The sequence below is a fragment of the Pristiophorus japonicus genome, chromosome 13, assembly GCF_044704955.1.
Source record: "Pristiophorus japonicus isolate sPriJap1 chromosome 13, sPriJap1.hap1, whole genome shotgun sequence".
In the NCBI taxonomy this organism is placed as follows: Eukaryota; Metazoa; Chordata; class Chondrichthyes; family Pristiophoridae; genus Pristiophorus; species Pristiophorus japonicus.
The window spans coordinates 20,672,772-20,695,818 of NC_091989.1; the positions used below are offsets into that span (position 1 = coordinate 20,672,772).

A 23,047-nucleotide genomic window follows, 5' to 3' on the forward strand; every position below is an offset into this window, starting at 1 on the left:
GATTTAGACGAGGGGATTAAATGTAGTATCTCCAAATTTGCGGATGACACTAAGTTGGGTGGCAGTGTGAGCTGCGAGGAGGATGCTATGAGGCTGCAGAGTGACTTGGATAGGTTAGGTGAGTGGGCAAATGCACGGCAGATGAAGTATAATGTAGATAAATGTGAGGTTATCCAATTTGGTGTCAATTATCTGAATGGTGACAGATTAGGAAAAGGGGAGGTGCAACGAGACCTGGATGTCATGGTACATCAGTCATTGAAGGTTGGCATGCAGGTACAGCAGGCGGTTAAGAAAGCAAATGGCATGTTGCCCTTCATAGCAAGGGGATTTGAGTATAGAGGCAAAAAAGTGTTACTACTGTTGTACAGGGCCTTGGTGAGGCCACACCTGGAGTATTGTGTACAGTTTTGGTCTCCTAACTTGAGGAAGGACATTCTTGCTATTGAGGGAGTGCAGCGAAGGTTCAGACTGATTCCCGGGATGGCGGGACTGACATATCAAGAAAGACTGGATCAACTGGGCTTGTATTCTCTGGAGTTCAGAAGAATGAGAGGGGATCTCATAGAAACGTTTAAAATTCTGACGGGTTTAGACAGGTTAGATGCAGGAAGAATGTTCCCAATGTTGGGGAAGTCCAGAACCAGGGGTCACAGTCTAAGGATAAGGGGTAAGCCATTTAGGACCGAGATGAGGAGAAACTTCTTCACCCAGAGAGTGGTGAACCTGTGGAATTCTCTACCACAGGAAGTTGTTGAGGCCAATTCACTAAATATATTCACAAAGGAGTTAGCTGTAGTCCTTACTACTAGGGGGATCAAGGGGTATGGCGAGAAAGCAGGAATGGGGTACTGAAGTTGCATGTTGAGCCATGAACTCATTGAATGGCGGTGCAGGCTCGAAGGGCCGAATGGCCTACTCCTGCACCTATTTTCTATGTTTCTATGTTTCTATGTGATAATGGAGAGCCAATCAGAGAAACGGCTGCAATTCAGTTAGTACAAATAAACGTATCCAGCATTTATTGCCCTTCCCTAATTGACCTTGAGAAGATGGTGGTGAGTCGCCGCCTTCAACCACTGCAGTCCGTGTGGTGAAGGTACTCGCACAGTGCTGATTTTGTCGTAGCGGGTTGCTACAACTGAGTGGCGTGCTCGGCCATTTCAGAGGGCAGTTAAGAGTCAACCACATTGCTGTGGGTCTGGAGTCACATATAGGCCAGACCAGGTAAGGACGGCAAATTTCCTTCTCTAAAGGACATTAGTGAGCCAGATGGGTTTTTACGACAGTCTGATAGTTTCCGATCACCCATTATTGATACCAGCTTTTTAATTCCAAATGTATTTAATTAAATGAATTTAAATGCCCCAGCTGCTGTGGTGGACCCATGTCTCCAGATCATTAATCCAAGCTTTGGATTACTCGTCCAGTAACATAACTACTACGCTACTGTACCCTCCGGGATAGGGTGCTCTACAAATGTGAATATTATTATTAACCAAACATTTCTCCAGCTTTGTGTTTATTGGAACTGAATTCCTGTCTAACCTTGTTTTTCAGTCTTTGGTGGATGAAGAGCACGTAAGCATGTTGGTTTCTGAGCTGAGACAAAAAGGCGCCTACAGCTTTAATTATAAGATCTACCACAAACTGAAGGAGGTGAGATACTTTATAACCTGCAGTGTTGGCGAGCCTGCTGTCAATTGGGACATGTGTTACCCTCAGGGGTCGGTGTCATGTTGCTAGGCCTGTCCTGATAATTGTATCATACTGTCGTTAACTGGTTCAATACCAACAACAACCTGCATTTATATAGCGCCTTTAACATAGTAAAACAACCCGGGGCGCTTCACAGGAGCGTCAGCAAACAAAATTTGACACCGAGCCACATAAAGAGATATTAGGACAGGTGACCAGAAGATTGGGTCAAAGAGGTAGATTTTTAGGAGCATCTTTAAGGAGGAGAGAGAAGTAGAGAGGTGGGGAGGTTTAGGGAGAGAATTCCAGTCATTAGGGAAATTGGGGATGCGTAAAAGACCAGAACTGGAGGAGCACAGATATATCGGGGGGTTGTAGTGTTGGAGGAAGTTAGAGAAAGGGAGGGACGAGGCAATGGAGGGACCACGGATGGGAGAATTGGGGTAACAATGTCTCTGTCTCTGACTCGCGCTCTCTTCAATCTCAGCTCTCCTGCTGGGAGCACAGGTTGATTGAATTTAACCTTTATAGATGCTCTTTGATTTATGTCCAGAAGGTTGGTCAAAAAAAATGGGTGTATTGATGTGATTTACAGATTCTCTATTGTTGCTTTCTCCTCAGATTTACAGATGGATGAAGAATCTTGCAGCTGAAAACCCGCAAATAGTTAAAAGAATGAGAATCGGTAAAAGTTCCCAAGGTCGGGCAATTTATGTCCTGAAGGTTGGTCAAAAAAGTGGAGACATTTGATGTCTCATCATCACGTAGGAACCTTGTGCTATTTCAGAACAGTTCACAGGCGCTCAATTGATAACTAAGTGGTGTTCAATCATATGAAATGTCAGTTCTACCAATCCAGCTCAGGATGGGATTTCCAGTGGTCGGACTTGTCGCCTAATTTCAGCTCCCTTCTTCATTTATGCGACCCAATGTCAGGTAGGCGAAAGCGAAGGAAAATCCATCTCTTAAACTTAGCACAGATTGTCAGAATGTTCTCACTCATTCTGTATGTGACAGGCAGTTACTCGCAGTTTGTCCAGTGCAATTGCGGATTTACCAGAAGTAGCTGTCCCGAATGGTGATCACGCTCTCACCTCCAGACTAGGGTACTGAACTTAGGGAAAGGTAATTTTGATGGTATGAGACATGAATTGGCTAGAATAGACTGGCAAATGATACTTAAAGGGTTGACTGTGGATAGGAAATGGCAAACATTTAAAGATCACATGGATGAACTTCAACAATTGTACATCCCTGTCTGGAGTAAAAATAAAATGGGGAAGGTGGCTCAACCCGTGACTAACAAGGGAAATTAAGGATAGTGTTAAATCCAAGGAAGAGACATTTAAAATGGCCAGAAAAAGCAGCAAACCTGAGGACTGGGAAAAATTTAGAATTCAGCAGAGTAGGACAAACGGTTTAATTAGGAAAATAGAGTATGAGAGGAAACTTGCTGGGAACATAAAAACTGACTGCAAAAGCTTCTATAGATATGTGAAGAGAAAAAGATTAGTGAAGACAAATGTAGGTCCCTTGCAGTCAGATTCAGGTGAATTTATAATGGGGAACAAAGAAATGGCAGACCAGTTGAACAAATACTTTGGTTCTGTCTTCACGAAGGAAGACACAAATAACCTTCCGGAAGTACTAGGGGACCGAGAGTCTAGTGAGAAGGAAGAACTGAAGGATATCCTTATTATGTGGGAAATTGTTAAGGAAATTGATGGGATTGAAGGCCAATAAATCCCCGGGGCCTGATAGTCTGCATCCCAGAGTACTTAGGGAAGTGGCCCTAGAAATAGTGGGTGCATTGGTGATCATTATCCAACAGTCTATCGACTCTGGATCAGTTCCTATGGACTGGAGGGTAGCTAATGTAACACCACTTTTTAAGAAGGGAGGGAGAGAGAAAACGGGTAATTATAGACCGGTTAGCCTGACATCAGTAGTGGGGAAAATGTTGGAATCAATTATTAAAGATGAAATAACAGCACATTTGGAAAGCAGTGACAGGATCAGTCCAAGTCAGCATGGATTTATGAAAGGGAAATCATGCTTGACAAATCTTCTGGAATTTTTTGAGGATGTAACTAGTAGAGTGGACAAGGAAGAACCAGTGGATGTGGTGTATTTGGACTTTCAAAAGGCTTTTGACAAGGTTCCACACAAGAGATTGGTGTGCAAAATTAAAGCACATGGTATTGGGAGTAATCTACTGACGTGGATAGAAAACTGGTTGGCAGACAGGAAGCAGAGAGTCAGTATAAACGGGACCTTTTCAGAATGCAGGCAGTGACTAGTGGGGTGCCGCAGGGCTCAGTGCTGTGACCTCAGCTATTTATAATATACATTAATGATTTGGATGAAGGAATTGAGTGTAATATCTCCAAGTTTGCAGATGACACTAAACTGGGTGGCGGTGTGAGCTGTGAGGAGGACGCTAAGAGGCTGCAGAGTGACTTGGACAGGTGAGGTGAATGGGCAAATGCAAGGCAGATGCAGTATAATGTGGATAAATGTGAGGTTATGCACTTTGGGGACAAAAACACGAAGGCAGAATATTATCTGAATGGCGGCAGATTAGGAAAAGGGGAGGTGCAACACAGTCTAAGGATAAGGGGTAAGCCATTTAGGACTGAGATGAGGAGAAACTTCTTCACTCAGAGAATTGTTAACCTGTGGAATTCCCTGCCGCAGAGAGTTGTTGATGTCAGTTCATTGGATATATTCAAGTGGGAGTTAGATATGGCTAAAGGGATCAAGGGGTATGGAGAGAAAGCAGGAAAGGGGTACTGAGGTGAATGATCAGCCATGATCTTATTGAATGGCAGTGCAGGCTCGAAGGGCCGAATGGCCTACTTCTGCACCTATTTTCTATGTTTTTATGTTTCTATGTTTCCAGCACTCTGCACCTCTCTCCATTGCAGCCAATATTGCCTTTCCCTATTTATCAGTGTTGCCATAGGCTGTGCCCCTCAGAACTATCTTCTTCCTCTGAACTTGCAAATAAGCCATTCTCCATGCTCTTCCTCCTCTTTGCATCCTCACTGCGTTGAAAGCGAAGGGTCAATCCCGTTATGCTCCACATCCTCTCGGGGGCGGTAACCTGCCTGGCGCAGGAAGTCCCGCCTCATAGATGTTACCGCCCCAAATGGAACACTACGCAATTTCCCGGCCAAAAGTCTCTTAGAGCCATTGCAGAATGAGTACCAATGTGTGGGTATATATTTTAAAAGCTTACTATGGCTATGCTACCTGTTGGCCCCATACTTAGACCTACCATTGTCGACTTCTTCAACAGTACTGGTGTACCATCAAACCTGTACTTGGAGTGCAAGCTTAGATTGCAGAGGGAAGTGACCGGGGCCCAGGAGAGGCGTGAGTTTGGGGCTCAGAAGAGGCGAGGGCCCGGGGCAGCACGGGCCAGCCCACACTGCGATATGTGTCCGTCCAGAGCTGGTCTCCAGTCATCTTGGTTAATCTTGGCCGCTGGACCAAGACCGAGCTCTGTCAAGCCCGTGTGGTGGCTGGTGTGCAACGGCCACCACACGTTAAAAAAACTCCACGCGCAGGCATCTTCCACCCTTCAACATGTAGTTAGGGATCTGGAATATTAGGTCCTTCATTGAAACACCTGTGAGCTCATCCCTTTTTGGCATGGAAGCAAATCATCCTCGCTTCAAGGGATTGCCTATGATGATGACTTAGAGTGCAATCACTCCGTATTGTTCTCTTGAATAGACCGTCTAACGTGGCAATTTTCTCATTCGGACAGTTTAGCACAGGACACAAGCGTCCCGCCATATGGATCGACAGTGGTATCCATGGCCGTGAGTGGATATCGCCCGCTGTCGCAATCTGGATGGCAAAGAAGGTAAGAGGACTTTTCAGAAACGATGGGGGCAATTCTAACCTCGCACTCCCGTGGTGATTTTACACCCCGCCCGATTTTAGTTTCCATTGAAGTTGGTGGGCAGCAATATTGGGCGGGTGTGAAACCAGATCCCTTGGGTTACAATGCCCCCCTATATCACTCACATCTTTACCACGTCACTCTGTCGTATTCCTTAAAGTTTAACTCACCCCAATTCCTGCTGGTAAATATGAAGACCTGAAAGATACATTCCCTTGTGACGCTGGTACGATCTGTCCCGGAGACAGTGGCAGAGGCGAGGAATGAGCACCATTTTGCAAGTAGGGCAAACTGCGTAAAGTTGTGAGAAACAATCGGGCATCTGATTCTGAATTCTGTCCTTCCTCCATTTACATGGTTAGATCACTACTGACTACGGCAATGAATCATCCATCACATCACTGCTGAACAAAATGGACATTTTCATGGCGATCATGGTGAACCCGGATGGCTATGTTTACAGTCGCACCAAGGTAAATAGGTCAGGGTGTCAGACTTTACTGGTTCTGTTTCATTCTGTTTTTACCCTAATCTTTGCTCTCCACTCCCCCCTCATAACAACAACAACAGCAACAACTTGCATTTATATAGTGCTTTTAACATAGTAAAATGTCCCGAGGCACTTCATAGGAGTGATTATCAAACAAAATTTGAGAATAAGCCACATAATTCTCTTACTGAGCATAAGGAAATGGGGAAGCAAGATCAGGGAGAAGGAAAAGAAAAAAGAAAGACTTCCATTTATATAGCGCCTTTCACGACCACCGGAGGACCCGAAGTGCTTTACAGCCAATGAAGTACTTTTTGAAGTGTAGTCACTGTTGTTTAAAGTTTTGTTTTTCTCACCTGGACAGTTTAGCACAGGATGCAGTGTCCCGCCATATGGATCAGTGGTATCCATGGCCGTGAGTGGATATTGCCGTGAGTGGAAACACAGCAGCCATTTTGCACACAGCAAGTTCCCACAAACAGCAACGTGATAATGACCAGATAATCTGTTTTAGTGATGTTGATTGAGGGATAAATATTGGCCAGGACACCGGAAATAATGCCACGGGATCTTTTACGTCCAAGACAGGGAATCAGTGTGTTGATTCAGCACACTGTGTATTGGTGCCTGAGGAGAACAGGCTGTTTATTTCATTAGATAGAAGTGAGTTTATACTTTTTGTTAATTTTTTAAAAATTATACATTGATAAAAGAAAGTCCTGGCTGAGTGATTATGGCACTTATCCTCAGGAAGTGACGGACTGGCCTGGAACTTGAGCCCATGTCTCTGTCTGGTTGGGAGTTAACCACAGGATGCTACACCACTTCTGCTAGGACAAGGGGCGGAGACAGTGTCTAGGGCGGGTAGCGTGGCTCACAATGCGCTCGTGAGTGACGCAAGTCACAAGTGGGTTTTCGTCAATCTGCTGAGTGAATGTGCAAATATTTTCCATCCCACTGCACACCATGATGTTTTCGTTCTCCCACTCACTGTTGACGTGTATGTGAAGATTTATTTGTCCCAGTTGCCACATTGCACATTGTATATAAAATGAATTCCAATTTATGTCTGAGTGTTGTGAGACACATGGACATGTGGGATGGATTTCCCAGTAAAGGCAGCGGAGCCAAGAACCCTGGAATGATAAGAGATGAGCCTGCACAGCTGCCATGAGCTTCTGAGCCAAGTGTCACATTTAAATCCACCCTCCCATTAACTTGTATACATCTTGATCAGGCTGGGCTCTTTACTCCAGCAAAGAGAAGGCTGATGGGTGACCTAATAGAGGTCTGTAAAATTGTGAAAGGGTTTGATAGAGTAAGCGTAGAGAAAATGTTTTTGCTTGCGGGGGATTCCAAACTAGGGGTCATAAATGTAAGATAGTCACTAATAAATCCAATGAAGAATTCAGGAGAAACTTCTTTACCCAGAGAGTGGTTAGAGTGTGGAACTCGCTACACATGGAGTGGTTGAGGTGAATAGCATAGATGCATTTATGGGGAATTTAGATAAGTACATGAGGGAGAAAGGAAGAGAAGGTTATGTTGATAGGGTGAGATGAAGTAGGGTGGGAGCATAAACACCGACACAGACCAGTTGGGCCAAATGGCCTGTTTCTCTTCTGTAAATTCTGTGTAAAATGACCGTTTAACGGTTTGAGTGGAGAATTTTCATCACAACCAGAGTTCATTGACCTTTTGTTTCTCTTTCCAAATGCTGATGGAACCTGCAGTGCATTTCCCATAATATTTAGTGTACAATGTGTGTACTTTCCGATAATGAATGAGCTAATTCTGACACTCTGTAATCCCAGAACCGAATGTGGCGTAAAACCATGTCCAAGAGGCCTGGATCGCATTGTATTGGAGTTGATGCAAACAGGAACTTTGATGCCAACTTTGGAGGTGGGTTATTGTTTCTGATGTTGTTTTGCAATATTTGTCAGCATATTACATTATCTTGTTGTGCTTAAAGAGTTGATCGAATTACCCCCACTTACTGTTCACTATATGATAAAACAGGCTGGAGTGACTTGATCACCTATGATGCAACTGAATGGCAGAAGAGGCTCAAGGGGCTGAATGGCCTCTTCCTGTTCCCATGTAACACACAGGCTGGAGTGTGTCACACACACAGGGTAACACAGGCTGGAGTGTGTCACACACACAGGATAACACAGGCTGTAGTGTGTCACACACACACAGGGTAATACACACAGGGTAACACAGGCTGGAGTGTGTCACACACACAGGATAACACAGGCTGTAGTGTGTCACACACACAGGGTAATACGCACAGGGTAACACAGGCCGGAGTGTGTCACACACACACAGGGTAATACACACAGGGTAACACAGGCTGGAGTGTGTCACACACACAGGGTAATACAGGCTGGTGTGTATCACACACACAGGGTAACACAGGCTGAAGTCACACACACAGGGTTACACAGGCTGTAGTGTGTCACACACACAGGGTAACACAGGCTGTAGTGTGTCACACACATAGGGTAACACAGGCTGTAGTGTGTCACACACACAGGGTAACACAGGCTGTAGTGTGTCACACACACATGGGATAACACAGGCTGTAGTGTGTCACACACACAGGGTAACACAGGCTGGAGTGTGTCACACACACAGGATAACACAGGCTGTAGTGTGTCACATACATAGGGTAACACAGGCTGTAGTGTGTCACACACACAGGGTAACACAGGCTGGAGTGTGTCACACACACAGGATAACACAGGCTGTAGTGTGTCACACACACACGGGATAACACAGGCTGTAGTGTGTCACACACACAGGGTAACACAGGCTGGAGTGTGTCACACACACAGGATAACACAGGCTGTAGTGTGTCACACACATAGGGTAACACAGGCTGTAGTGTGTCACACACACGGGATAACACAGGCTGTAGTGTGTCACACACACAGGGTAATACACACAGGGTAACACAAGCTGGAGTGTGTCACACACACAGGGTTACACAGGCTGTAGTGTGTCACACACACACAGGATAACACAGGCTGGAGTGTGTCACACACACAGGGTTACACAGGCTGTAGTGTGTCACACACACAGGGTTACACACAGGTTGGATGTGTCATGGGGATAGAATGCCAGGATATGCTGGCTTTCTGCTGTTCTGTTGCTGCCTCTCACTCAGTGGGTAAATGTCCTGCTCATTACCTTACTGAGTTAATGCAGTGCTTGAAGTGAAACCAGGAGAATCTCAGGCTTAGGCCCAATCTGTGCTTAATGAGTTGATCTCCATCGGGACAGTGTGGGTAGTCCAACTGGTCTCGGGACCAGGAGGATTAAAAGAAATGAATTTGAGCTCCCGCCTTCGACTCTGTTGATGATTGGCCCGTGGTAAGCCTAGGGAGTGAGTGGTGGCATATTATTGGATGATGGAAGGGGGCCCAGATCAGGATCATCTGTGACTCACTCGATGGGGAACAGTTTGGCGACGCTCACACCTGAGGGATGGCCACAAAGGCAAGGGACCAGAGGCTGGGACAGCAATGGGAAACGGATTCCAACAGGAGTCAGCTCGTTCTGGAGAGGGAGGGGAGAGACTGGGAGGGTCAGTGGGTTAGGGTTCGGTTCGGAATAGAGTTAGGGATTGGGCTTGGGTTAGGTTGGGGGGTGTCAGCAGAAGGGTGGGTATCCCCTCTTGTGTTCATATTCTCATTTCTCGAGTGTTTCTGTTTCACTGGTGCCTGCCTCTTTTGTTTGGCTCATGCTTTCTAGAGTTTTTTGTCCATTATCCTTTCCTTGGTAGTTTTTCTTAACCCTGGCTGGGGGTTCGGGTTCGGGTTAACATCGTCCCGTTCCTGTAAATATTGTCCCAGATTTTGAGCACCCCTCTAAACATTGGGGAAGTCTTTGGATCCAAGTTTGAACATTGACGCCGTCTCAGGAGCTCCTGAAAATAATTCTGCCACAACTGTCTGAATCTCCATAGGTTTGGGTACAACCTAATCGGAGGTTGCATGGGATCGGATAACTATTGCAGTCTTAGATGTTCGGTGGGCAAACTAATAAAGGCTGTTTTTGATTGGCAGGCAATGGGAGCAGCAAGGTTCCTTGCTCGGAAAGTTATTGCGGGCGTCACATACATTCAGAACCTGAGGTGAAAGCCATTGTCGATTTCATCGGGAAGCGTGGCAATTTCACAGTTTTCATCACACTCCACAGCTACTTCCAGCGCTTGCTCTATCCTTATGGATATACCCAAGTACCCCCAAAACACATCGAAGAATTGGTATGATCATTTTTATTTACTGTATTTAAAGGAAATTATGTTTCTATTTTAACTCCTCTTGACCTTTATTGGTAGGTGTGAATGCATGCAGTGCACAATGGGCTGGTCTACCAGGCACTTGGCTCATTATGGATTAGTGCCCATAATTCACCATAGGTTGGGGAGTTTCCAGGTGAGAGCAGGCCTTCGAAGTGCCAATCTGAGGCCAAGCACATCCCAGACTGTTATCATACCCCTGGTTACGGAGGACGAGCGACAGAGGCCATAGTGTTGCCTGAAGCAACCTGACCAATATCATTTTTTTCCCGTTTGGATACATATTGGGGCAAATTTTTGTCTTTACCGCCTGGGTGTTAAGCATTGTCTGGGCAGAATGCAGGGAAGGATGATCGGGGGAAGAAAGATCGGGATGGGGAAGGTGGGGAGTTAAAAGGAAGATTGGTGGGAAGAAAGATCGAAGGGAAGGAAGGTAAGGGGAAGAGAGATCGGGATAGTGAGGAAGATTGGGGGAAGGAAGATCGAGAAGGAAGATCGAGGTGGGGGGGGGGCGGTGGGGGGGGAGGGAAGATCGGGAGATGAAAGGAAAATCGAAGGGGGGGGAAAGATCGGGAGGTGAAAGAAAGATCGGGGGAAAGGACAATCTAGTGGGCTCTGTATGATCCTCCCCACAAGATGACCGTTTCTGCCCTCCGCCTCGGCCGTGAAGACCAAATCCTGCCTCATTGTGTTCAGCTCGTGCCTAATGCCTGCTGTTGGGTGGTTAGGTGGACTAGCAAACTGTCTTTCACCCCTTGGGACCCGGGCTTCAATGCGAGCCAAGACTGGAGAGATGGAAGCCTTGTCTTTCTGTTGGCTGTTCAATCCCTTTGCGAATTGAGCTTGGGATAATCTTAACATAACTCCTAGTGGGTATCAGGCTACAGGATAAGTGTCTGTACCTCCGCACTGACTCTGTGTTACGCTGGCAGTTTCAATAACTCGGTGGGGGAGTCCAGAACAAGGGGCATAAACTTAAAATTAGAGCTGGGCTGTTCAGGAGTGATGTCAGGAAGCACCTCTTCACACAAAGAGTCCTGGAAACCTGGAACTCCTCCAAAAAGCTGGAGGCTACGGGGTTAATGAAACATTTCAAAGCTGAGATTGATATATTTTTGTTGGGCAAGGGTATTAAGGGTTACAGAATTAAGGCAGGTAGATGGAGTTAAGATACAGATCAGTCATGATCCAATTGAATGATGGAACAGGCTCGAGGGGCTGAATGACTTCCTCCTGTTCCTGTGGTTCTATGTAAAGAAGCCATGAAGGTAGTCGGTTTGGGAAGTGGAACTGCTGCTTTGGTGCAGTCAGACAAACACACCTGAGGCTAAGTCCCATTGTTAAAGCAGAGAAAAACTTTATAGAATATTTCCTCAACAGATTAAAGGGGTTAGAAGCGCCCATTGTGGAGCAGATTGTAGATGCCATAGGGAGGAATTGGTTTAACACTCTTTCTCAACCCATTCTATTTTAATCTCAGATCTTTCGCAATCCATTTTCTGGCTTTGTTGGGGGTGGGGGGAGGGTGGAGGGCAGGGGGCGGAAGGGCGGGTGGGAACTGAACATTAAGAAGCGTGACTTCCATTTATATCCAGTCTTTCCTGACATCCCAAATCGCTTCACAACCAATGAATTATTTTGGAAGTGTGGTCACGGTTGTAATGTAGGAAATGCAGCAATCAAACTGCGCACAGCAAGCTCCCACAAATGGCAATGTGTGATAATGACCAGATAATCTGTTTTTAACAATGTTGGTTGAGAGAATAAATATTAGCCAGGACACTGGGGATAACTCCCCTGCTCCCGTGGAATCTTTTACATCCACCTGAGAGGGCAGACGGGGCCTTGGTTTAACGTCTCATTTGAAAGACAGCACCTCCGACAGTGTAGCGTTATCTCAGTACTGCATTGGAGCATAAGATTGTGTGCTCAACAACTAGAACCCACAACCTTCTGACTACAAGGCGAGAGTGCTGAGCCATAGCTGAACAGTAAATGATACTTGACCAACTCGGGTAGATGTTGTTCTGAACCCTAAGTTAATTCTGAAAACAAACGTCTATTTTACTGAGTCCTGATGGTTTCTGTGACCTATCCCTGATACAGGATACTCTAGCCAGTGAGGCCATCGAAGCTCTGAGCTCCCTGTACGGCACTCGGTATTCATACGGAAGCATCATACAAACTATCAGTAAGTAACATACTGCGAACCGTGGTGGATCACGTTATAATCAGACAAACGTTTGGAAGGTTCTGCTGCAATGTTGATGTGTGCAGCTTTGTGTGTGGGTAATACCAACACAACCAACATAAGAGAAAAGGTGCAAGATACAAGGGAACGTGATCCAGGTCTGTAAAGGGGAGGGGCATTTAACCAAGTTTTGAAATGGGGAAGGGAACAGGTGGGAAGGGATGAGAATGTGGAGCTCTTGTCTTTAGTCCCTCTTTCTCATTTTCACTCACAAGGTGCTCGGCACACACGGTTTTCAAACGGGTGATTTGGTACAATGCTTTTATTCGTGAAAATTCAGCCAATTGAGCCGTAAATATAATTTATAACTCTGTAACATTTCCCAAGTGATTAATGAGTCCGTTAGTCAGTATTAAGTGGCAGAACTTTTGTTGATCCAGCTCTGTATAGAGTGGGGCCGAAATTCAGGCGCGACAGAAAGCTGGCGCACCGATGGCTTTTTACCTGCTTTTTCCGCCGGGAGCGATGAGACGGCTTTCGGATCGATTTTCGTCACTTTTAACTTTTTCTGACGTTGGACCGGAAGTCGGTCACAGTGGGGGCAGAAGTCATGCTGTGGGGCGGAAGTTGAGCTGCGATCGAGTCTTCACCGCTGTCACTCAGCGGCGGAGCGGTGTGACGTCACTGCGCGAGTGCATCACCACGCTCTTCCCCCCTCCGCGAAAAGGGAGACAATCGGGGATTTTTCAGCTTCAGCCACTGGGCCACCAGGGAGGGTTTTGGCCGGGCCAGTGGCCTGGCACCCAAGAGGGGTTGCCAGGCTGCCTGTTTGCCGCCCGGCTGATCCCGGGACAATAATTTGCCGGCTGTTCGGGAAGTCGACCGGCAAAAATACAAACATGGCGGGCGGTGGCAGTGCGCCCTCCCCTTGAAGGGCCGCCTCGCTGCTAGGCCGCACACAGACAGGAGAAGGTGCAGCAGATCGGCGATTTTTTGATGTGAATTTGGGTCGGAGTGTACTGGAGGTGCGGGAGAGCGGCGGTGCATGTTTTGATGACGCACTTGCGGCGGTCGGCAGCAACGGGGCGGAAGTGGGGACAGGCCGAAAAATCCCCGAGCTAAATTTGGGTCGGGGCGGCCCATCGACTGCAATACAGCGGCCACTCGATTCCGCCGCATGGCCGCCACAACACAGCGGCAACGGACCTTGTTCGGACCCTGAATTTCGGCCCCAGCTACTTTTGTAAAATTTAGATAAATATCAATTGAGGAAGTTCTGACTTACCCAGGAGTCACAGCTCAATGAAGCCAGATAAAGAGTGTTGCCTATTCCTTACTGATGGACAGATCACTTCCCGACTGCAGCATCTTTCAACACATCAGAGAAAATCTGCAACATATCGGCATCCAATGAAAGCAAAGCTTTCCAAGTATGATTGGAAATGGTTTGACACAAACTGCATTATCAGAGACAGTGCACTCCATTCTACCAGCTCTTTAATATGACATCTCTTTTTTTTCACTGTGGTAAAAAGAAAGAAAGAACTTGGATTCATATAGCGCCTTTCACGACCCCAAGACGTCCCAAAGCGCTTTACAGCCAGTGAAGTACTTTTGAAGTGCCGTCACTGTGGGAAACGCGGCAGCCAATTTGCACACAGCAAGCTCCCACAAACAACAGAATGTTGGTGGGTGGAGAGCATTGAGGGCCATGATGTTTATTGGGATGATGGACCAGCGGGTCTTTGGCTGTCAATCTTTTCCATATGTCCATACTCCTTTACCAAACCCTATTTCAAAAATGTCATTGAATTAACATTGTTGTGAACACGTGAAGTATTTTTAGTCCTGCCCTTGCTGACCTACATTGGCTCTCGGTCCCCCAACACTTCAGATTAAAAATTCTCAACCTCGCATTTAAGTATCTCCATGGCCTCACCCCTCCCTATCTCTGCAACCTGCCTCCAGCCCTACAACCCCTCCACCTGCCAGAACTCTGCAATGAGTTCTCCACTTTTGTGCATCTCCTCCACTCTTTGCCCCAACACTGACACCTCATGCTATGGGATTCCCTCTCTAAACCTCTCCACCTCTGGTCCTTTAAGACCTTCCTTAAAACCCACCTCGATGACCAAGCTTTTGATCATCCATCCTAACATCCTCTTGTCAGCTGTGGCTCAGTGAGGAGCACCCTTGCCACTGAGTCAGAAGTTGTGGGTTCAAGTCCCACTCCAGGAACTTGAGCATATAAATCTCAGCTGACACCCCAGTACAGTGCTGAGGGAGTGCTGCACAGTTGAAGGTGCTGTCTTTCAGATGAGATGTTAAACCGAGGCTCTGTTGCTCTCTCAAAAGGATCCTATGGCACTATTTCGAAGAAGAGCAGGGAATTATCCCCGGTGTCCTGGCCAATATTTAACCCTCAATCAGCAAAACAAAAAAACAGATTAGCTGGTCATTACCACATTGCTGTTTGTGAGGGTTTGCTGTGCACAAGTTGACTGCCGCGTTTCCCACATTACAACAGCAACTACACTCCTGTAAAGCACTTTGTGATGTCTGGTGGTCCTGAAAGGCCCTATATAAATGCAAATCTGCCTTTTTTCTTCTTTGGTTCAACATCCATTTGTTTGCTTACACATATGTGAAGCACCATGGGACATTTTCCTAGGTTAAAGGTGCCATATAACAGCAAACTTTCATACTGAAACTCAGCCTATATAGATAAAACATTTGTGCTGAATCATCTGTTATTCTCTCAGTTATTACGAAGTCAGCACGATTTGCATGTCCTTATCTGCCCTTTGGTCCTTTCAGCCAGTCACTTCCACCTAGTTCCCCCATGCTAAACAGGGCGGCGTTTGTATTGCAGGGAGGCCATGTACAAATGCTCGGTTTTCGGGGGGGAGGGGGATCCTACATTTTACTTGACAATGATACAAAAGATTACCGACTTAAAGTGATGTCAAATACGTTCAGGTATGGTTATGAAGAGGCATGTGTGTGATAGGTAATATAAAAATAGCTGACAAAATGATCAGGGATCGGCTATTACCACTGCGTAGGTGTCCTATCACTGCCCAGCTCAAGCCCCCATGCAATTAGACGGGTTACAATGACCCCCTTCCAAGCAACATCGGCACTAAATACTCACCAGGCCGGGGCCCGAAAGCCTCTTTGCGCACGCATGCCCTCTGCTGGCAGGATACTGCATGCACATGCACTACCAGCCGCACAATTTTCTGCTCTGAATATGGGCACTAGTTACATAGGGTTACATAGGATATGCGGCATAGAAAAAGGCCATTCGGACCAACCAGTCCATGCCTGTGTTTATGCTCCACTCGATCCTATTCCCATCTTTCTTCATCTAAATCTATCGGCATAACCCTCTATTCCCCTCTCCCTCATATGCTTATCTAACCTCCCCTTAAATGCATCGATACTATTCACTTCAACCACTCCCTGTGGTAGCGAGTTCCACATTCTCACCACTCTCTGGGTAAAGGATTTTCTTTTGAATTCCCTATTGGATTTCTTGATGACTATCTTATATTGATGGCCTCTAGTTATGCTCTTCCCCACAAGTGGAAACTATGGGCCCAAACTTGGTGGCCTTACCGGCGAGTTTTTTGGGCGGTCGCCCCTTGGTGCCAGTTTCCACTCGGCCTTCCGCCGGCGGGAGGGGAGGACCGCTGGGAGCCGCCCGCTGATGGCCGCTAGCGTGCAAGGCGCCTTAGTGTCCTCCCACCCGCCGAGCTGGCAGATTCCTCCGGGTGGGAGTCGGCGGCAGCAGGGGGAAGGACCGCTGTGTGGAGGCAGGTCTAACCCCAACGGTAAGTGTGAAGACCTGCAAAAAAAAATGGTTAGTGAACTTTCATTTTTTTTTCAGCGATTTATGTGGATGGGGTCCCCTGAAGGTTTTCTAGTGGGGGTTTTTTTTTTGTGTAAGTTTTTATTTTTATGTGCTCCCCCCTCCCTGGGCGCGACTCAATCCTCGGCGGCACTTTGGCGAGGATTGCATTTGCTGCCGAGATTGGGAGCTCCCGCCCGCTGCCGCCCAGATTCACGGCATGTCCCTTTTTTGCCGCCGGTTGGTCTTTCAAGGTCGTTTTTACGAAACTCCCACCCAAAGTACCGTCAGGTATCCCAGCAGTCCTTTGGGCGGAACTTAGCTTCCACCAGGTTCGGGCCCATTCTCTCTGTAGCCACTCTATCAAAACCTTTCATAATTTTAAAGATCTCTATTAGGTCACTCCTCAGCCTGTTCATCCTTTCCTGATATGTATACCCTTGCTTTTCTGGTGTCATTCTTGTAAATCTTCTCTGCACCCTCTCCCGTGCCTCTATATCCTTTTTATAATATGGCGACCAGAACTGTACGCGGTGCTCCAAGTATGGTCTAACCAAGGTTAAAGGGTAAATAAAATCCTCTCCTCGCCTTTCTCCCATAGTTCCCTTTCTCCACTTCCCCGCATCATTTACGTTTCATTTCGAGAGTTATCCCCTCACCGCACTACTGTGCTAATACATGAAATCTTCCTCTTTAGCCTCACTCCACAGGATAGATCCAAAGTAAAATATTCTCTTTTCGCATGTGTCCTCTCCCATTAATCCTCCATGAGTTGTTCCATGTGTGTGCCTTTAAAAAAACAGCAAGTTAATTTTGTAACTTTTATTTACTTTTGGCTCATTTTCTTGAACCCATTTGTGGAAAGGACCAATCGCAGAGCAGCACTAAACATGGCCAAATAGTCTGTACAATATCGCACCCATCATTATGTCTAGTAATTCATAACCAGTATTGGAAATCCAGGCCTGCTCTATCCATGGTTTTTCATCAGGGGACCCGGGCAAGAACTCGGAAAATTTGCCCCGATTTTGAAAGCATCCATCAGCCTGAGAAATATAAAATGGGGAAAGGCAGACACTCGTTTCAAGGGCGTGTTTTTTTTTCTCCAACGAGTGGCAGGAAATTTATAAACATCTTTCAGTCCGAAAATTCCTCAAATGACTTGCAGCAATTAGCCTTAAAGGGCCAGGCCACCTTGCACACAGCTCTAACACATCAATGTTACATTATGATACAATGCTGCTCGCCATATAAAACAGCATATGATCCACATGAGCAATGCTATGGGATACTTACTTGTAATCAAGCATGTCACAGTAAGATTTAAGCAGTTAATTGAATATTTCAATATTTTTATGCAAGCGTTGGCTGCTCGGATGTTTAGACTCTGCAAGATTACCACATGTACAATCTTTCTTCCCATCTTCAGAAGAGAACAGTGGGAACAGCATTGACTGGAGCTATAACCAAGGTATCAAGTACTCATACGCCTTTGAGTTGCGTGATGAAGGTCAATATGGCTTCATGCTTCCACGGAGTCAGATCATTCCCACGGCGGAGGAGACCTGGTTGGCCATAAAGAAAATAATGGAGCACGCTTGCGATGACTTACCTTGAAAAGGCAGCTGTGCACGGCTGATTTACAAAGAGGGTGCTCAGTGTTGAACAGCTGTGTAACTGCGCTGTTATTGTCCGTGCTTTCGTCTGTATGGCTATTATACATATATATATATTTATATATCTAGAATGTAATTTACACTATGTTCCTTCATACAACATCTAGCTCAAAGAAGATTAAAGCTCACTTCTTGCGTCTCTGCCTTTGAGGATTTACCCTAATTTCAGCTTTGAAGGGCAAAGCCCAATTTAAGGAGTTAAGATGTACCCTGATCTAGGTCTAATGGGGTACTTGGGGCACAGGGTTCAAGAGTTGACCTTAGTCTCACGTAGACGCGTTTTCTCACAGCTCAGCGTTAATGGATTACTCCACTCCCCCAGTGAGGGGTTACTCCACTCTCGGGGTCAGGGTTTACTCCAATCCCGGGGTCAGGGGTTACTCCAATCTAGGGGTCAGGTGGTTACTCCAATCTCAGGGTCAGGGGTTACTCCACTCTCGGGGTCAGGGGTTACTCCACTCTCGGGGTCAGGGGTTACTCCAATCCCGGGGTCAGCGGTTACTGCAATCTCGGGGTCAGGGGTTACTGCAATCTCGGGGTCAGGGGTTACTCCAATCTCGGGGTCAGGGGTTACTCCACTCTCAGGGTGAGGGGTTACTCCAATCTCGGGGTCAGGGGTTACTCCACTCTCAGGGTCAGGGGTTACTCCAATCTCGGGGTCAGGGGTTACTCCACTCTCAGGGTGAGGGGTTACTCCAATCTCCCAGTGAGGGGTTACTCCAATCCCCCAGTGAGGGGTTACTCCAATCTCAGGGTGAGGGGTTACTCCACTCTCAGGGTGAGGGGTTACTCCAATCTCGGGGTCAGGGGTTACTCCACTCTCAGGGTCAGGGGTTACTCCAATCTCGAGGTCAGCGGTTACTCCACTCTCAGAGTGAGGGGTTACTCCAATCCCCCAGTGAGGGGTTACTCTAATCCCCCAGTGAGGGGTTACTCCAATCTCGGGGTCAGGGGTTACTCCACTCTCAGGGTGACGGGTTACTCCAATCCCCCAGTGAGGGGTTACTCCAATCTCGGGGTCAGGGGTTACTCCAATCTCAGGGTGAGGGGTTACTCCACTCTCAGGGTGAGGGGTTGCTCCAATCTCGGGGTCAGGGGTTACTCCACTCTCAGGGTCAGGGGTTACTCCAATCTCGGGGTCAGGGGTTACTCCACTCTCAGGGTCAGGGGTTACTCCAATCTCGGGGTCAGGAGTTACTCCACTCTCACGGTGAGGGGTTACTCCAATCTCGGGGTCAGGGGTTACTCCAATCCCAGGGTGAGGGGTTACTCTACTCTCAGGGTGAGGGGTTACTCCACTCTCAGGGTGAGGGGTTACTCCACTCTCAGGATATATGATTTACCCATATCTCACTCTGAAAGTATATTCCAATCTCAGGATTTAAACTGGTAATGATTTCAGTTTAAGGATCTATCTCAGTTGCAAGCTGGAAGGTTTCACTCCAATCTCAGGATTCAAGGGTTTACACAGTACCATAGAAATACATGGGCTGTAATTTGCTGTCAGTAGTGAAGCAAAGGCATTCACCAGTGGCCCTGAGTTAAGCTTCCCACAAAGATCTCGTGATTTCTGTGGCAAAAAGTCCGGCTTTACCGACGTTTAGTTGAGATGAGAATAGGTTCATGGGGAATCCCTAACACGAGCTGCTGTGACGGGGGGGGGGGGGGGGGGGACAGGTGGAGACCATATAGCCACTCAAGCCTGTTCTGCCATTCAATGGGATCATGGCTGATCTGCGACCTAACTCCATAAACCTGCCTTTGGCCCATATCCCATGGTACCTTTGATTAACAAAAATCTATCAATCACAGATTTAAAATTAACAATTAATCTAGCATCAATTGCTGTTTGGGGAAGAGAGTTCCAAACATCTACCACCCTTTGTGTGTAGAACTGTTTCCTCATTTCCTAATTGCACCCTGGTCCTAGACTCCCCAACCAGCAGAAATAGTTTCTCTCCATCTACCCAATATGTTCCCCTTAATATCTTGAAAACTTTGATCAAATTACCCCTGAACCGTCTAAATTCTAGGGAATACAACCCTAATTTGTGTAATCTCCCTCGAAATGTAACCTTTGAAGTCCGGGTATCATTCCGGTAAAACTACGCTGCACTCCCTCCAAGACCAGTATATCCTCCCTCAGGTGTGATGCCCAGAACTCTCAGTTGCCCCAGATGTGGTCTAACCAGGGTTTTTTATAACTGCAGCATAACTCCTACCACCTTGTATTCTAGTCCTCTAGCTTTAAAGGCCAGCATTCGATTAGCCTTTTTGACTATTTTCTTTACCTGTTCGTACCATTTTAATGATCTATGTACCTGGACCCCAAGTCACTTTGGACCTCCACTGTTTTTAGTTTTTCACCATTTAGAAATTTTCACGTCCAAAGTGGATGACCTCATAAGCAGCCAATTACAATGCAGAATTCTCACAGACCGTGAACCAGGAAGTGAATAAACTCCTATTATTCTAACTTTTTAAAATGTTATAGCGGGCAATACAAAGATTGGGGTTCTCACAAGGGGAAAAGATAAACCTGAAATAAATATGAACAAACTTTAAAAAATATATTTTTTTAAGTTTCTTAAAAATGTTAATTTATTTTATTAACATGGATAAATTTGACTCTCCACAAAATTAAAATTAGTTTTTCAGGGCTATCGCATTTGTTTAGCAGTCAATACGCCATTAAAACCCCAGTTACACCTAATACCAAGGTATCTAACTTTTAATGAGGTATTTAACAGCGATATTTTGCCTCTCCCAATCTCATTGTTTAATTCTTGACCCCAAACTCATCACTTAGCAAATTACCCCAATCTCAATTACGGGCTTGAAGGGCTCAGCCCAAACTCAATTTAAGAATGTATTGCAATCTGATTTACTGTGCTTGATACTTAATGTGCTGTATCTGTCAAGTATGTATTCATCATAATGTTTATTAAAAACTGTTGGAGTAAAAGGAAGACTTCTCTCCCTCGAGGCGGACTAGCTGATATAGGTAATCGACACCTCGCCCTCGCCCTCCGTATAACAACCACAGAATCAAACAAACTAAACCTTTGGTTCAACCAGCTGTACTTCGAGCAAATGCAAGGGAAAGTTCAATCGTGGAACCGTCAAAGTACAAGAGTATTCAAGTACAATTTATACAGTTTTTGGAGAGGGGCTACCCTCCTCCATAATTATCGACAGGTCTACTGCTATCAGCGAAGTTACATTGATTTGTCGTCTCTTATCAGACTGGCTGTGAGTGGTACATGCAATTGTCCATCTCCCATCATATGTTAATTGTGTTTGTTCAGTGATGTGCACTTTGCCTTAATATATATGACGCCTGAAGTAACTGTTCCAAAATACTGGCTTTCTTATCTCTTCCTTAGACTTCTAATCAAAATGCTATGTATATGCAATGCTGACCTCTACTGTCTTGTGTTACTAAGGTTAAGGATGGTTCATTAACCATCAGGCTTAATTCGTTATAAGTGTGCTTTAGATAAATAAGAAAGTGTTACATACAATAGGCAATTATAATCCATACCATCACCGATTCCTCAGACCCTCCTAATACTGATTAGTTCACTGCCTTCATCATTGTGTTGTGACCACCTATCTATCTGCTCTTTGCCTGCTACAACTCTATATCCCTTACAAAAACTATTACCAGTTGTTCTTGAGTGAGGGATGACCTAGAATTGGTACCTGTCTGATTTTTGATTGGACATTGTATTTTTTTGGCAGGCTATTGTGAGCTTTACCAGTTTCTAGAGACTTGCAGCTCAAAGGAGGCCATTCGGCTCGTCATGCCTGAGCTGACTGTTTGAAAGAGCAGTTGTGCTTAGCCCCACACCCCTGTTTTTTGTCCGTAACCCTGTAAGTTTCTCATCCCCAAGTACAAGTTCCTTTTAAAATTATTTACGGAATCAGCTTTCACCACCTTTTCAAGTAGAACGTTCCAGATCCCGAGTGAAAAAAATGTTATAAACCCAAGTAACCCATATGCTTTTTTAACAACTTTTTTAACAACTTAAGGATTTGTGTATATGGACACCAAGGTCTCCCCTCTGATCTGCACTTTTCAAAATCGTGTCATTTATAGTGTATCACTTTAGGAGGACTAATATGGAAAGACACAGTCAATCTTTAATAACATATACTCTGTTATTCTATTTCTGATGCCTGCAAGTATATTATAGGAGTGAGTTTCATCCTGAGGGAGTTTCATAGGTAGGACATTCACCCACAGATGAGAGTTTCACCCCATGAAAAGATATGAGGGGGAAACTCTTATGGAGGAAATGGGAAGCAGCTCCAGATGGGGTAAGAAGAACCAGGCCGGACAGGGGTGTGCAGTCCAACAGAAGGCTGCCCCCAGCTCTGCTATAGGGAGCTCAGTATTACCATGAAACACAGGCCGTGACGTTCCGCAGGGTTTCTACCACAACTTTGAGGGAGGTAGACCAGCGGAACCCGCACGGAAATGGAGGAGGATGGTAATGAAGGAGAGAATGGATGGTGATAGAGGGCGTGTGAGAAATGGATGGTGATAGAGGGCGTGGGGGAAATGGATGGTGATAGAGGGCGTGGGGGAAATGGATGGTGATAGAGGGCGTGGGGGAAATGGATGGTGATAGAGGGCGTGGGGGAAATGGATGGTGATAGAGGGCGTGGGGGAAATGGATGGTGATAAGAGGGCGTGGGAGAAATGGATGGTGATGAGAGGGCGTGGGGGAAATGGATGGTGATGAGAGGGCGTGGGGGAAATGGATGGTGATAAGAGGGCGTGGGAGAAATGGATGGTGATGAGAGGGCGTGGGGGAAATGGATGGTGATGAGAGGGCGTGGGGGAAATGGATGGTGATAAGAGGGCGTGGGAGAAATGGATGGTGATAGAGGGCGTGGGGGAAATGG

General features: G+C 46.2%; 1 protein-coding gene across 2 annotated transcripts in view; it reads left to right on the forward strand.

Moving 5' to 3' along the window:
* Positions 1 to 18,529, forward strand: part of LOC139278437 (carboxypeptidase A1-like) — a 37,238-nt gene extending 18,709 nt beyond the window's left edge. For both annotated transcript variants that reach the window (XM_070897203.1, XM_070897202.1), the window contains exons 5-12: positions 1,561 to 1,659; positions 2,320 to 2,421; positions 5,474 to 5,572; positions 5,974 to 6,084; positions 7,916 to 8,006; positions 10,178 to 10,377; positions 12,520 to 12,604; positions 17,887 to 18,529. In XM_070897203.1, the coding sequence (XP_070753304.1) occupies positions 1,561 to 1,659; positions 2,320 to 2,421; positions 5,474 to 5,572; positions 5,974 to 6,084; positions 7,916 to 8,006; positions 10,178 to 10,377; positions 12,520 to 12,604; positions 17,887 to 18,074 (975 nt within the window). In that variant the 3' untranslated portion in view covers positions 18,075 to 18,529. The remainder of the gene's footprint in view (positions 1 to 1,560; positions 1,660 to 2,319; positions 2,422 to 5,473; positions 5,573 to 5,973; positions 6,085 to 7,915; positions 8,007 to 10,177; positions 10,378 to 12,519; positions 12,605 to 17,886) is intronic.
* The last annotated feature ends 4,518 nt before the right edge of the window (positions 18,530 to 23,047 follow it).